Consider the following 15149-nt stretch of genomic DNA (forward strand, 5'->3'; position numbering starts at 1 on the left):
ATGAACCTTTAACAACACAAAAATGCTTGAGCAATTGCATATTGCAAAAGCTCACAAGCAACATAAAGAAGAAGTAAAACAAGAGGCACAAGCAGAAGCCAAAGCACGAGCCATGGAAATGAAACACAGATGACAAGTTGTGATAGGAGATCTAGACTTCTCTAAACGACTTAGGATTACCCAGCTCATTGGCCCAGACGAGGAAGAATATGAAATAAGGCCACAAGTAATAGTCTATATAGGGGAAGAATGTAAAAAGACCCACGTCTTAGTGGATTCAGGAGCTGATCGCAACACCATCAGTTATGAGACATGGTCTTCCCTTACAAATCAAACAAATTTGGTCAGCACAAAAGTAAAAGTCTCCACATTTGCGGGTGATAAAAAGGGTGCACTAGGTTATTGTGAAGTTGATATGCTTTTTTATTAGACGAATGTGTAGCATAGATTTTACATTATGAAGCCAGAAAGGATGACAACACCACTAATCTTGGGCACCCCATGGCAACAAAAGTAAAATTTAGTTCCTAACTAGAAGAGAGAGGGCATTGGTTTTGAGTCAATGACAAAAAGAAATTTGAGCCCTTCATCCTTAAAGACTACTATTTCGACTGGACAGATGACCAGGATGATGTGTCGGACATGGAGCCACCAACTTCCAAGAAGACAACCACAGAAACCCTAGTCCCTATTCAAGTAGTTGTTTCAGCTAAGTCAACCATTCCAGCTATGACATCAAAGAAATATAACCACCCCGCAATGATTAGGCAACAAGGCCAACAAGAAATAAAGAAGCTAAAGGAGTCTCAGTAAGGACATACATATATATGGGTTCCTTAATGCCTAGCTATACCCACCACTACAATAAAGGAGTCATCCACGCATATGATAGGGGAAAAGAACTCCAAGGTAAACAATAAGAGGAGAAAGAACCTCAAATGCAACACTCGGGCTATACAATGCCATACAAGGAAATGGGTACGCAAGCATGTGCTTCATGCACAAGGCTATTACGAAGGAAGTACATCCAGATGGATCCCAAAAGACATAACCAGAAACAAGCCAACCCCTTTTTTAAATCCACCAATGGAACCCACAATGGTCAAGCCCACACACAAAGTTTGGCACCCAAAGGCCAATCAAATAGTACAACGAGCATGCAATAAAAAGCAACCACCAGCTCGACCAACACCCATCAAGCAAGGGAAAGATTCCACACAACGAGCAAAAGGCAAATGGGTACCAGAGGCCATGAAGCTAATCCATCGCAACTCTAGAATTGAAAGCATCGCCTCAACTTTAAGCATAAAGCCAATACAAGTCATTGTCCCTTTTTGAACTTTTCAAACAACCAAGACTCCATCGAACACAAAACAACCTAAAGTGAGCAATCTATCCATCAAAGATCAAGCTATCTTGCTCTGGATCCAACTCTTTGGTATTCTTCAAGAAATGCTCAGATATAAAGTCAAATGGCAAGATTTCACAAAGTCAACTTAAGAGCAAGGATATGAGCTGCCTTGACAACAAAAACCCTTGGATCATATTGCTCCAAGACCCTTCTCTTACACAACATATATCTTACCATATGCATTGACTGTGAACGTATACTAGAGCCACATTGTGTGGCCATGCATTAGACATTATTACCACCACCCATGTACACACATGCCTTGACCATAACAAAGTCAAGATGACTTAGAATAGGTGGGGGGAGGTATGCCAGTCATTACATCCGACACATGACTGCCATTACGAGAAGAAGGTATAAAAATGAAGGAAAAGGGAAACTTCTCCACAATTTTTTGCTAAAACAAGCTATAATATGCCACACATAGCGCTTCAAGAGGACACGAGACCACTGTACATGAACCCCTAGGTGTGAGTAAGTGCTTCATGCAAGAAAATTTTCCGTGAAATTTGAATTTCTAGTCCTATTGCATCCCTCTCTCTCTCTCTCTCTCTCTCTCTTACTTTTTCTCTCCCAGATTTCAAATCTACACTCTCTCTCTAAAATATCCTTTTTTGATTTTCTCTCATCTCCCTCCCTTCTCTCTATCATTTTTCCTCCTCTCTCTTACTTTTTCCCTCTTAATTTGCATATCTACATTCAAACGCTTGCTTTTTCCCTCATAGATTGCAGAGAATTGCATATCTCCACTCTTTGTCTACATTCTCTCTCTAAAACACCCTTTCACCTTTCTGCTACCTCCATATCCAACTATGGAGGTCTCCATCTATGCACACTCTCTCTATATCTTTCTTCCATCTTTATCCATTTCCCCCTCTTGTACATCCATATTCAACTTTCTTTCTATCTCAGCACATTGACTATCCACATTGATCCCTCTCTCTTCTCTGTATCTACCTTATGCCATGGCCCCTCTTTAAGGCATCACAAATACAGCAGGCAAGTTTTGCTTACACATTAATCTCAAACGAGAATACTCTACTTTATGTAGTGCTCGATTGACTCATATTGTCCCAAATGATTTGCATCAACTCCGAATGCAAGGTCACAAGGCTATTGATTTGTGGACAGATGGCTCTCTCTATCCAAGGGATCCTCTCTCAGGTGCTCCACCTTCTTTTCAAAACACTACCATGCTCTTTCAATTTATTGGTGATGGTTATAATGGCTTGCTTGGTTACTGCATGCGATTGCATTCCCTCTTCTTGGATGAGGTCCAAAAAAGTATTGCATTGGAATCTTCATTTCAAGATGTCCAATGCAAGTATAGAGAGGATGTCAACAAGCTGAATCAAAAGTGTAGAAAGAATGTGAAGAACCTGCATCAGAAGATGGCTAACCTAATGAAGCAGATAGAAGTGTAGCGTAGGACATCCAAAGAGTGGTTTAGTTCATTTGTTCGTGTAACTGATAACTATGTGCATCTTCAAAACTCCACATGCAATATGAGGCATCGTATTGATCACCTAACAAAGCAAGGAAGTGTAAATGACAATCGGTGGAGTTTCTTGCCATCAAGGGTGAAGCAAGAAAGAGGTGACTTCGAGCAACTAGGTATTTTCATACATTTCCATTATGCATCAGTGTTATAGGCAAGGGAGAAAGGAATTTTCTTGTTTTATTTTGCAGGTATTTAGCCAATGCAATGATGGGTTGTGGTGTTGGGGCAATGGTAAAGCATGTTGGTCTATTAAAGCATGTTGTCAAGGTGAAAGATATCTTGCAAATGATAAAAGACTCATCTAATGAGAAGACAACCAACTTATTACGAACTTATTATGATTACATTTCTTTAATGAGCTTAAGGATTTGGTTAGTCCTCGATAAATGATGGAGACACGTGATGCAACAGGTGTTAGTAGAAAAGGGTATGATGCAATTTATGGATTGATTACTATGGTGAACCGATCTAGAGGACTTATCCGGCCTTTGCTCCCAACCCCTTACAGTGTAACTATGACAAAGAAGTGTGCAAGCTTACATGTTGCAAGCATGTTAGGGGGTTTCAAGTGTGTCCAGGACACTTTGCCACTGTCAAAGATGAAGAGCTTTGAATACAATGGCTTCAACAATATTTATGTTGATGTTGAAATGCTCGAAAGGGCAATGATCAACTACTATGGACTGACACATCAGGAATGTGATGGAAAAGTTATCTTTGTTCTAAAGCTAGATGAATGCCAGATTGTGAAGGACCATCGACTTGAACTGGTGAGCTTAACACTAATGAATAGAGCTCTATGTGGGAGAGAGATAGATGAACATCAAGGTTTCCATGATGAAGAGGAAGGGAATTTTGAAGTTGAGGAAGGGCATGTTTCTGATAATATAGGTTTCAGAGTTGTTAACTCTATGCTCTACGAGCTCCAAAAGCGGAAATAAGCGACAACGAAGAAGCAAAGGGAAAGCTGGAGTCAAGCGGGAAATAATTATTTTGTACTTTAAATTTGTACATTAAATTATTTGAAATCTGGTCCCAATTTTTGCCGGATCCTTGTAATTTCATTATCTCCTGTCAAACCTTGTAATTTTTAATTTCCAAAGTAGGAGTTAGAAAATAGGAGTTTCGAGTGTCCTGGGAGGAGCGCCAAAACATGTCTAAGATGGCCTAGGGTCATAGTATGGGCGCCCGGACACCTATTGAGGGCATTTAAAAGCCCAAATTATAAGTTTGAAAGATCATAATTTGGAATTTGAGTCAAAAAACGTGAAGGCTTTTCTCTGTTATCTGCATCCCGCTTCTCTGTGTGTGTGTTGAGGGACGTGACAGAGGTGTTGCAGGCTTCCAAGAAGGCTTCTTCGACGCGCTTTGGCTCACTACGGTCTCCTACTACGTGTGTGGAGCACCCCATCTTACCCGGCGACAAGCGTAGGCGAAGAGGTGAGTGACACACCTTCTTCTTCTTCTTCCTCTCGTTCAAGAGCAATCCTCTTGTCGTGTGTGTGTGTATATGTTATGTACGCTCATCCATGGTCATAGCACAAGTCCCGGTGACAATCCTCTTGCTTTGTGTAGCCTTCCTGCATAAGGGGGTGAAGCAAAGAAGAGTGCTTGACAACGTAGAGAAAGATATCGTCTACGCATAGTGGCCGTATCCTTCTTGCTATGTGCATGCGTATCTATCCGTGAAGAAACCTCTTCATAGACGGATACGTATACGCATATGTGAAGCGAAAGGCATGTGTACATATGATGGATTGATGAAGAGTGAGTGAGTTGTTGATTGGTGGTGATGCAGGTGAAGGATGTGTATGCATGAGGATGATTTAGGTGCTGATTTTATGTGTGTGTGAGGCGTCTATAGCATTTCATGTATTTTGCAGGAAGAAAAGTCACTGTTTAACCTCTTTCCGACACTGTTTTCGTCGTCTTGTCATGCCCACATAGAAGACGTAGTGCATGAGGTGATTAGATAGCATTGTAGAATAGCTCTTGTAGATGGATGTAGAATATCCTCTTGTGCAAAACGGATGAGCGGATGCGGAGTTATGAGTGGATAAGTTAAGGTCTTTAAATCTGAAATTTCTTGCAATTTCGGATGCTACGGTCACGGAACGAGCCGTAGTTTAGAGAGTCCAAACGCTCGCCCGATTGTTGGTACAGCTTGATGACATTGTGTAGACCAACTTTGACCATTCATATGCTCCAATACGTCGCTATATGAGCTTCCTCATGTCCGTTTTGCTCGTAGATAGACCATAGGACTGATTTTTGTACATAAAAGTGAGCCGAGATTCGCTCTAGCGTGCAAATGCGCGTCACCGTTTGGGTAGTGACGATTGGGGTACATAACCCTAGTCCTAAGCTATGTGAGGTGACGATCGGGACTCAATTTGACGCCCGAAGCAAGCGGTAACGCTTTGTCTACGCATGTAGGCGCTTGTTTCTGACGTTTTTTCCAAAAAAGCGAACGAAAAACCGCTTTTGCGTGTTCAAATGAGATCCAAATGGGATGATACTTCATAAACATATCCAATAGGGTGATTAGAACTTGGTTGAATCACCTCATCTCATTCCGGTGTGATTTGGGTCCGATTGGAGTCCGGGACGGTCATTTTTGGCTCCCGGGATGCCTTTGTCGGCACCCGACTAGACCGCATGGGAATGGGTGATTCGGCGAGCCAATGCGGGCAAGGATTGGTAGGAGTGAAGTAGGGTATGAGGGGAACATGCCTACGAAACAGCTCGGCAATCCGACCCCGTATGGTCAAGTTACGCTCGCCCGAAACTAGGTGTCCGTCGCTTTACGCCTACGCGTGAACGACTGAAAATCGCATTTTTTGCGCGCATAGATTGAATTTTTTAATTTTCAGTGATGGAATAATAGTCTCCTTGTCGAGCCGGACGAGTTGATACCCAACTTGCCCAGGGCTGCCCACCCGTGTTTGGCCGCCCGTTTGGGCGCCCGCCGGCAGTGGCCGTCGGCGCCCGAAAAATTAAAAAATTCAGAGCCATCCGTGGTGGCTTTTTATTCATTTTCCTCTTTTTATTTTTATTTTTTGGCACCATTAAGTGCCGAAAAACCCACTCCGAGTAGCTGCCTGTACCGTCGAAAACGGTGCCGTACGCTGCGTCGCCCGCTTGCAGTGATTTTCCAGCCGCTGATGCTTGCCCCGTGCCTTCTTCTCATACGAGAACGCGTGTGTAAGCTTCTATAATTTTTTCCCGTCCGTTGGGCTAATTTTTGTATTTTTTATTAATATTTGCCATTAAATTTTTTTTTCGTACACGCACACACTCTTTTTCTCTCTCACCCTCACTCGCACACATATACGCGCATACGCACGCACCCCTGCCTACACACCCATACACCCTCTCCCCCTCTCACTCACTCTCATACGCGCACATACACGCACACACTCTCTCTTGCACTCACACCCCCCCTCTCTCTCTCTTACACACCCGCACCCACACGCACGCACTCCCACACACACCCGCACCCACACGCACACACCCTCGCTCTCTCACTCACTCACTCTCATACGTACACATACACACGCACTCTCTTCCTCTTACACGCACACCCTCTCTTTCTCTCTCTCTCTCTCACTCACGCACACATACACGTGCACACGCACGAACCGCCACAACCCACCCTCTCTTATCATACAAACACCCCCATACGCACGCACCCTTACCCACACACACGCACACTCTTTCTTTCTCTCACTCTCTCTCATACGCACACGACCCCCGCGCACGCACACTCTATCTTTCTCACTCATACGTACACACGCACGCACTCTCACACACACCTGCTCTCACATACCCACACTCTCTCTCACACGCACACTCTTTCTCTCTCACGTACGCACCCACCCACCCTCTCACACACACCCCTTCTTACACACACACACTCACTCTCACTCACTCACTCACACTCCCACACACACACCCGCACCCACACGCACACTTTCCCCCCCCCCCCCCCCTCGCACCTCTTCCGCCCTTGGGCCTCACACGCACACCCCCCCCACACACACCCACCCTCACACACACACCCCCTTACACAAACACACACACACACACACACATGTATACATATAAAAAATAAATAATAATAATAATTAAAAAAAATTAAAAAAATAAATAAAACCTTAGCTTTAAGAAAACTTACACCCGCACCCGTGCTCCTTCACCCCCCACTCACCCGGCACCCGCACCCGCACCCGCGCCCCTTCACCCCCCACTCACCCGCACCACCCGCACCCCGCGCCACGCGCCCCCGCTGCCCCTCCCGCGCTGCCACTAACCCCCCCGAGAGAGAATGTTTGCATACCGTTGCGTGAGAGAGAGAGAGGGCGGTCACAGCTGAGACAAAGGGCGGCAGACATCGTGAGCAGGAGACAGAGGGCGCCATCGAAGTGGTTTTTTTTTTAATTCAAAAGAAACACAATGAAAATATTTTATATCAAAGCAATAAACTTTTTATTTAATTTAAAAAAAGAAGCATTCAACTTTACCTTCTTTTTTAAAAAGAAATCTCAACAACTAATGAATGGAGTTAATTATTTAAAAAATTTGGTCAGCTATCTAGCTTGAGCATCTTGGTAGCCTTTACAAGCTTCTTCTGTGAGAAGTCCGGCTCCCCACGAACTAGAAGGCGTTGGTGAACTGGTAGACATGAGTGGAAAAATCAATGACCGGCCTCTTCCACGCATGCCATTGCTTGCCTAATACCAGGTCAAATCTTGCTAGATGTGTAATTTCAAAATCCAATCTATCCTCATAGGATTGAATTTTGAAAGAAAGATAAACCACTCGTCAATCCCAAATCTTTGTTTCCTTGCCGTTGTTGTGTTTTTTTCTGAGATGGTGTTTTGCATTAGTTTCTTAGTTTGTAGAAGCTACCTCATGTGTATGTAGCTGTATATGGCAAGCATGCTAGATGGGATAAGCCCTACCCTTTCCTTTGGTCCAAGAGCCAAAGTGATGCATTGTACATTTGTATCTACCCCGGTTGTGGTACTTGAGCGTGGTTGCTGGTAATGTTTTTTGGATAAGAGCAAGGTGCTTGAAAGTGATGCACAGGTGGCAGAGCACTCCCCTCAGTGGTCCTCATTTGGCAGAGAACCCATGTGCATATAGCCTTCAAAGCCTGTATGAGCTTATATGGATAGTGAGAAGATTGAAACCAAGCTGATGGTTCATCAAAAACAACCTTGCAGTTATGTGAAGACTGGTGCCAAGCTCCTTAATGGAATGAAATCTTAAATCTCAGTGAACCGTGGATAACTTTCAAGTTGATCTTATGATGGCCCACTGGAATGCCATCATCAGCTACAATGAGTACCTACCTAACAAAGAAAAACCAGGGACAAGTGGAGAGTATGAATTTAAATACCCTTGTAATCATGTATGGTATACATGATAGGCATGGAGAGATATCCTTTCAAATGCAATGACAGGTGCTTTTATGCCTAGAGTGCGCAAGCATCGAAGACTAGTAAAGGCGGACCAAAAGTTTTTTGCAAATATGAGCATCAAAATATGGTGTGGGTGCAAGTCTAGGATGCTACACTAGCAAGGTTGATCTTCTTGGAACATGCAGGCCACATAAAAATGGAAGAACCATTTAATTAACCGGACATGCTATCTTTTGATTATTCTATAATCTATCATGACCTCTTTGGTGGCTTGTAAAAAAGCAAGTAGATGTCAATGAAGGGAAATGAACCTATGATTGGACAGTAAAGCTAGGCAAATGTGTTGGTCGCTTATGCTCTTCTGCCTAACACATGTGCCACATGTGAATGAGCCAGCTTAGGCTTTCAATTATTAAAGAGTACGTCGGCCAAGCCGTGGGAATGCATGCTAAAGAAGTAAAAATAATAAAGATTTTTTTAATATCAAAAACATGAGACACGCTTAATATTAAGTGTTCCTCATGAGACACGTTCCTCATGTCTTAAATAGCAAGGAAATGGGAAAGAGAAAGGGGCTACCCGAGCAGATGGGACACGCGGGGGAGTAGAGAGAATGAGAGTCTGGGAGTTGGGAGCTGGGAGAAGAGAGAAAAGGGAGATTGCTGTGTCACGTAAGTGAAGTGAGGGAGAATGGATGCTGTCTTGCTTGCACCAATTGAATGAGAGAGGAAAGCTGGGCAGGAGCAGATTGAGACACGCTGAATTGGGGGGGAAGAGAGTGAAGGGAAAAAAGCTGCGCAATTATGACTCTCCTACACACACACTTTTTCTAACAGACCATACACGCAGGTAGACTGTCAGAAGAACCACCAGTAGAGCAAGGGGAGCAGGCCCGTGGGCTACTATGTGTGTGTGTGTGAACAGTGTATGGAGTCTCTGTAGGGAGCCGTTATGAAGAGGTGTTATGGAGGTGTGCAGGAGCCGAGTGTACAGGTCATGAAGGGGTGTTTTTTTTTTCCTACACTGATTGAAAGAGAGAGAAACAAATTTGGTTCAGCTTGAGAGAGGGAATACATTGGTTTCTGAGCAAAGGGACATGCCTTAGCTGAAGGGTGAGTAGAGGGCTCAAGGCAGAGAGTTGTTCTTGTGTACCCAGCTGATTTCCAGTGTATGCTCAGCTTTGATGGCTAATGGAAAGAGAGAGAGAAAGGTTTTGCTGCCTAGCTTCGCGAAAGCCAGAGAGTGAGAGGAAGGAGATTTTCTCTCTTGACGTATATGAAAGAGAGAGGGTTTTTTTGCTACCATTCGTGCAACAGAGGGAGGAAAGGAACATTGTCTTGCCTGGCGCAGTTCTGCATGAGAAAGAGTTCTTTGCTTTTCCAGCCTCTGGTGTAATGAATTGAAAGAGAGGGAAAGTTTTTATAGCTGACCTTTGTGTGCTATGTTGAGAAAGTGAGAATGGCATTTGCCAGTTTGGCGTATATATGAGAGAGACAGAGAGAAAACGTCATTTCAAATACTATATACAGTTTTTTTTTTAAAAACTTGATAGAAAAGTTTTTTAGCATTAAAAAATGTGTTCATATGGAAGTTTTAGAAAGGAATTAGTTTTTCATAAGATTTGCTTCCACCGTGAGTAGTAGTTCGGGAGAGGAGTACGATCATTAATGAATTTTATGAGCTCTTGTGTATATTCTACTGTTGAATCGGGAAAAGAAATGATCTGGTGTAGCATTCATTAATAGCTTGAAAGTGTTATGACATGAATGGCACCATTCTTATCTGTAAAATTGCAAAGTCAGCTCATGTTAGCCGTCTAAGAGAGCAGACTGTGTGATTGGCCCTTTTGTTATGGAAACAAATCTTTGACGGGAGTTTTGTGAGTCTGTGTTTGGTGAGAGCATTTCTCCTTGAGAAAGGGTACTGTGGTGAGTTTCTCTCTTTGTAAAAGATCCTCGGACCACCAGATGAGCAGTGGTGTGTGAACAGTCTCCTGGTGCTGAAGTTTGAGGTTGGAGAGAAACCGAAGTTGGTGTTTATTTCGGTGTTACCTGGTGCGGGTTGTTTTGCTTGTGTTGGGTGGTGGTTGAACCTTAGAAGTTGTAGTTTTGTTCCAGCTAGTGAGCTGGTGGTCCCCCAGGCTTTCTGTGTGTTTTCCAAGTTTTTGGATTGATAGCTATAGAGACCATCATTTCTTTGTTTGAAACTCTCAACACCGTCAGCTAATTCCACATTATAAGTATTATCTGAAGGTTGAGTTGGAAGCTTTAGCTTTCTGACAAGCGTGGAACTAATGATATTATGAGAAGAGCCTGTATCAAAAAGAATCTTTACAAGCTTATCATTCACTGTGCCATTCATGACAATAAGATCAGTATCAATACACTGGTAACCCTTTTGTGCCTCAGGAGATAGATAAGCATCAGGAGCTGATGGCACTTTCTTGGTTACTGAAATTGCTAGGATCATGTTGGGACGATCACCTTGATCTTCTTCCTCTTCTTCTGGATCATTCAAAGGGTTGATTACCATGTTGGCAGCTATCTTTGATTTCTTAGGGCAATCTTTGTACTTGTGTTGCCCCACGCATCCATAGCATAATCCATCTTTCATGGCCTTATCCCTTTGCTGAGGAGTAAGCATGGATCGATTGAAGGCTCGTTCTGCCATAGCCGAGACCTTCCTTTTAACCCCTGCCGAAGTTTTGATCATATGAATTTCCCGTGTCTCTTTTGGTTTAGATACGTTAGCCAATTGATTGTTTGCATATGGAGTTGTAGTAGGACGTACCACTCAGCTCTAGGAAGATTTCTGGCCACCGTGACTAGGGTGTCTCTTGCCATCTTCTAAAACCAAAGCTAATTCAATGGCCTCATTCAAGGTAGTACATTTTTCTTTACGTCTCAAGGTTTCTTTCAACCCCAATGCAAACTTATGCACTTGTAAAAATTCAGGAATATGATCTGGGACTTTAAGTATGGTTTTCCTATACTTGTCCGCATACTCTTGGACTGAATAGTGCTTTTGAGTTAAGAAAAACCAGGTGTCAAGAGCTCGACTTGGAACAAAATTATTATAAAACATGATTTTAAAATCTTTCCATGTGGTCGGCTCTAATTTATCTTGCTCGATCTTACGCCACCACTGATGAGCGACGTCAAGCAAATTATATGTAGCTTGTTGAATTTTGGCTCCATCATCATCAATATGACACAGTCGAAAGCATTGCTCCCATTTAGAGAGCCACTGGTCTATAGCATCTGCAGTCCTCATAGTGGAAGTGCCATTATATTTTGGTGGTTTAAGATCTGTGAGCTGCCATTTGGTCCTAACAGTAGAAGGACCGGCTTCTTGCTCACATGAGATACCACCAGCATGACCAGCATCTAACATAGTTTCATCTTGAGTTATTTTTGCTTTCCCTTTATCCACAATTTTATTTCCAATCAAAGTTTGCATTTGAACCATGAGATTTTGGAGAGTAGACTCCAAAGTGTCCAAGCGGCTTGGGTTTAGTTTCCAATTCAAGTTGGACCTCTTGGTCCTGCATTTGGTCATTGGCATCCGTTTGTTTTGGTTTTGTATTTTTTTTTTGAAAGATAATCAAAAAGTAAGAACAAGGCACTCAAATATTCACATGCAATGATCGCACTTTAAAACCCTTGAGCAAATTTTGCCAGCATAACCACGTAAAGTACAAAATATGCCCACAAAACTATGTACTGGCAAGCCCAATTTCAGTCACAACTCAAAGTTTGTGATGATTTTGATGCAAAAAGCTTGATTTTGCTCTCAAAATGCAAAAAAGTCAAAAATTGCAGAGCTTAAAAGACCCACAAAATTGCATACAACTTGCTCATTGCATCCTTAAGCATGTGCATACATTGCTTATGCATCCTGTGCATCCACCAAAGCATCAATTTTAAGCATAAAAAGAGTCAGAAATGCATATCTGGCACCGTTTAGAGCATTCCAAAGAAAATTGCAGGTCTTGCTAGGTCCGTAATTAGCCTCAAATCAAGCTCCTCGATTGCCAAAGCATTCACTAGAAGCGTCAGATCTCAATTTGCCTACCCATAAGGCTTGATTTGCTTGACTTTCGTCTCTTTGAAACTTGATCAGGGCCGATTTTAGAGCGGCTTCAAATTTCTTTAAACATAAGAGACAGGATATAGAGGGGCCGTATCAAGGGCATAAGACTCCCTAGGTCTGAGAAACAACAGTGTCTCTCTCAATTCGCTGATGATACCAACGCCTTATTGGCCAGGGATGAACTTTCACTTAAGGAGTTTTGGTCAGTAATGGATTTGTTCTATCTAGCCTCTGGGTCCAAAATCAACCACAGCAAAACAGGAGTCTACACTTCCCCTTCCCTTCCTGACTGGGTGACTGAATCAGGTTGCAAGATCATCCAGGAAGGACAGATCTTCAGGCTTCTTGGCATCCCCATGGGCTTTGGAGTTTCCCTCAAAAAAAGATGGGAATGGGTATGCAACAAGTTTAGAACCAAGCTAAACAGATGGATAGGCTTTCAACACTCACTAGCAGGGAGAGTTTGGGTCATCAACCACTTTCTCAATGCCTACGTAATCTTCTTTTTTGGATGTTGGCGACCTACCGACAGCCACCTTCAGAGTATTTCCAAGGTCTGTAGGAATTTTCTATGGGCTGGTGACCCTTTTGTCCAAAAAGCTGCCAAAGTTTCATGGGAAATATGCACTCTCCCCAAAGACCAAGGAGGATTGGGCATCAAGGACCTGAAAACTATCGCTGACAAGATGGCTGTTAAGCTTCTTCTATCTGTGGTCACAAATCCCCAAGAAGAATGGGCCTCCTTGTTGCTCAGAAACCATCACAAGTTCAAACTTCACGAGTTCTCAGGTTGGGCTAACCTCCCCCTGTCAACTATTCTATTTGGAAAAGGCACTATTACCTCTCACGGCTCTGATCTTCTACGCTCCTTGGTTCAAGCCTGGAACAAACACCGAGCTGCCCTAACAATTAACCCTCTTTCCAAACACAGCTTTAGTCTTCCCCCTGGAGACTCCATCTGGTGGCCGGCACTGAATATTCCAGGAATATCTCCTAACTACAGAAGAAGAGCCTTAACCCTTCACAAAAAGGGACTCAGGACCTGGCATCAGCTTTGGGACCCTCACGAGCAAGACTGGCTCAGCAACTTGGATCTCTCTCTGAAGTTCAAAGCTCACCCGTGTGATCTCCCTATTATTAGATCTAGGATAAGAGAGTTCCCTCCGGACCTCATCTGGACTCTACAGAGATACACTGAGCTTGATATTCGCGCCTTCACCTAGAAAGGTGGGTACAAACTCAAGCATCCGACTTGGGACCCTCCTGACCTTTCCTCCCCCCTACATGTCACGCTGAACAGAAGGTGGAAGGTTAATTACTCTGCAAAGCAATGGAACTTCAAGTGTCAGTCCATCTGGGCTCCTTCCTTGGAACCCAAGAAGTCGGTTCTGATGTGGCTTATCCTTCATAAAGCCACCTGGACGGGCAAAAGGATGATTCAGGCCCAGCTAGGTGATGGCAGATGTTGCAGATGCAACGGAGAGATTGAAGACATATTCCATTTGTTTCTAGCATGCCAATAAAAATGTATTTGCACCTTTGATTAAAGTCTTAGGTTTCTCTCCCAGCTGGAAACAGGTTCTTCTACGTGATTTTGTAGGCTATCTTAGCCTTTTCTGGAATAAAGCCAGGGGGGAACTCCTCTCGATTATTTGGAGACAGAGGAACTTCATGCTGTTCCAGGGGCCTTCCCAGACGCCAAGTCTGAGAATATTCTTTTATGATGTCAACTTGTAGGCACTGAAGGTAGCAGCAGATGAGTTGGCTATCTACCGCACCAAGAAGGCTCTCCTCAGCGACGTTGACTACCACTACTCACGATTTGTGGCCAACCGTCCCCCCAACAAAGACCCTGAGGATCGACAACGCATGAGGGATGAGTGGGAGAAGGATCTGGAAATCAATATCAGCCACCTGGAGTCACAGATTGAGGAAGGCAACCAGTTTTTGGACGATCTCCAGTCGGAGATTGACAACCTCCCTGCTTCTAATGGCTACTGACTGGAAAGATCACCTGGCTTTAACAGTTATAGAAGACGAAGTAACCAGCTACAAGTCCAAGAAGGCTGTCCTGAAGGACACCGAGTTCTATCACACTCATTTGCTTGCAACAAAGCTCAATGAAGCGTTCAGAGATCACTACTTGACCAGAGATGAACGGGAAAAGAGCCTGGACATTGAGATCCACCACCTGGACCCAGATTATGGAAGGACGTTGCTTCTTGGAGAGTGTGCAGGCCGAGTTGGCTGCCCTCATGAACTCTCACATGCTATTCACCCTGTTTTGTGGAAGCCCCTTGTATTCCCAGCTCCTGGCCACTTTCTCTTGTCTGCCCCTTGACTGGTTGTATCCTGGTTGTATAGATTCACCCGTCTGGTACTATGGTTTCTCCCTGGATGCTCTCCATGCTCCAGCTGATGTAATTTTTGTTCTATTCTAATTCAATTCACCGCGCTTATGGAAAAAAGAAAAAGAAAAAGCTGGTCGACTTTATAAAAAGAGCAAGGAAGGACCTTCGAAAAAGGACATGTGCATTCACCTTCAGGCCAGCAGCAACTTCTGCTCTTTCTATCTCTCCTTCACCCTCCTGCACTGGCCGTACAGGGTACGGAAACTATATAGCTCTCTCGTCTCCCCCTTGCGTAGGCCGTACAACAGTGCTGCTGAATACTCTCTCTCTCCTCTTTCTTCACTGGCTGAGCAGAGTTAGAGCTGTAT

At 43.7% G+C, this 15149-nt stretch overlaps 2 protein-coding genes across 2 annotated transcripts in view; both read left to right on the forward strand.

Annotated features, from left to right (window-relative positions):
• The first annotated feature begins 4172 nt into the window (after positions 1 to 4172).
• Positions 4173 to 15149, forward strand: part of LOC147626125 (agamous-like MADS-box protein AGL65) — a 29785-nt gene continuing 18808 nt past the window's right edge. The window contains exon 1 of the mRNA XM_086817700.1: positions 4173 to 4352. The gene's annotated coding sequence lies outside the window, so the exon portion shown is untranslated. The remainder of the gene's footprint in view (positions 4353 to 15149) is intronic.
• On the forward strand, positions 11924 to 13912 carry LOC147626126 (uncharacterized). Its single transcript, XM_086817909.1, has one exon. It carries the CDS (start codon positions 12640 to 12642, stop codon positions 13651 to 13653), a length of 1014 nt encoding a protein of 337 aa, XP_086674035.1. The 5' UTR covers positions 11924 to 12639; the 3' UTR covers positions 13654 to 13912.

Source organism: Cibotium barometz, chromosome 23, assembly GCF_041138505.1.
Source record: "Cibotium barometz isolate CiBa-2024 chromosome 23, ASM4113850v1, whole genome shotgun sequence".
Taxonomy (NCBI): domain Eukaryota; kingdom Viridiplantae; phylum Streptophyta; class Polypodiopsida; order Cyatheales; family Cibotiaceae; genus Cibotium; species Cibotium barometz.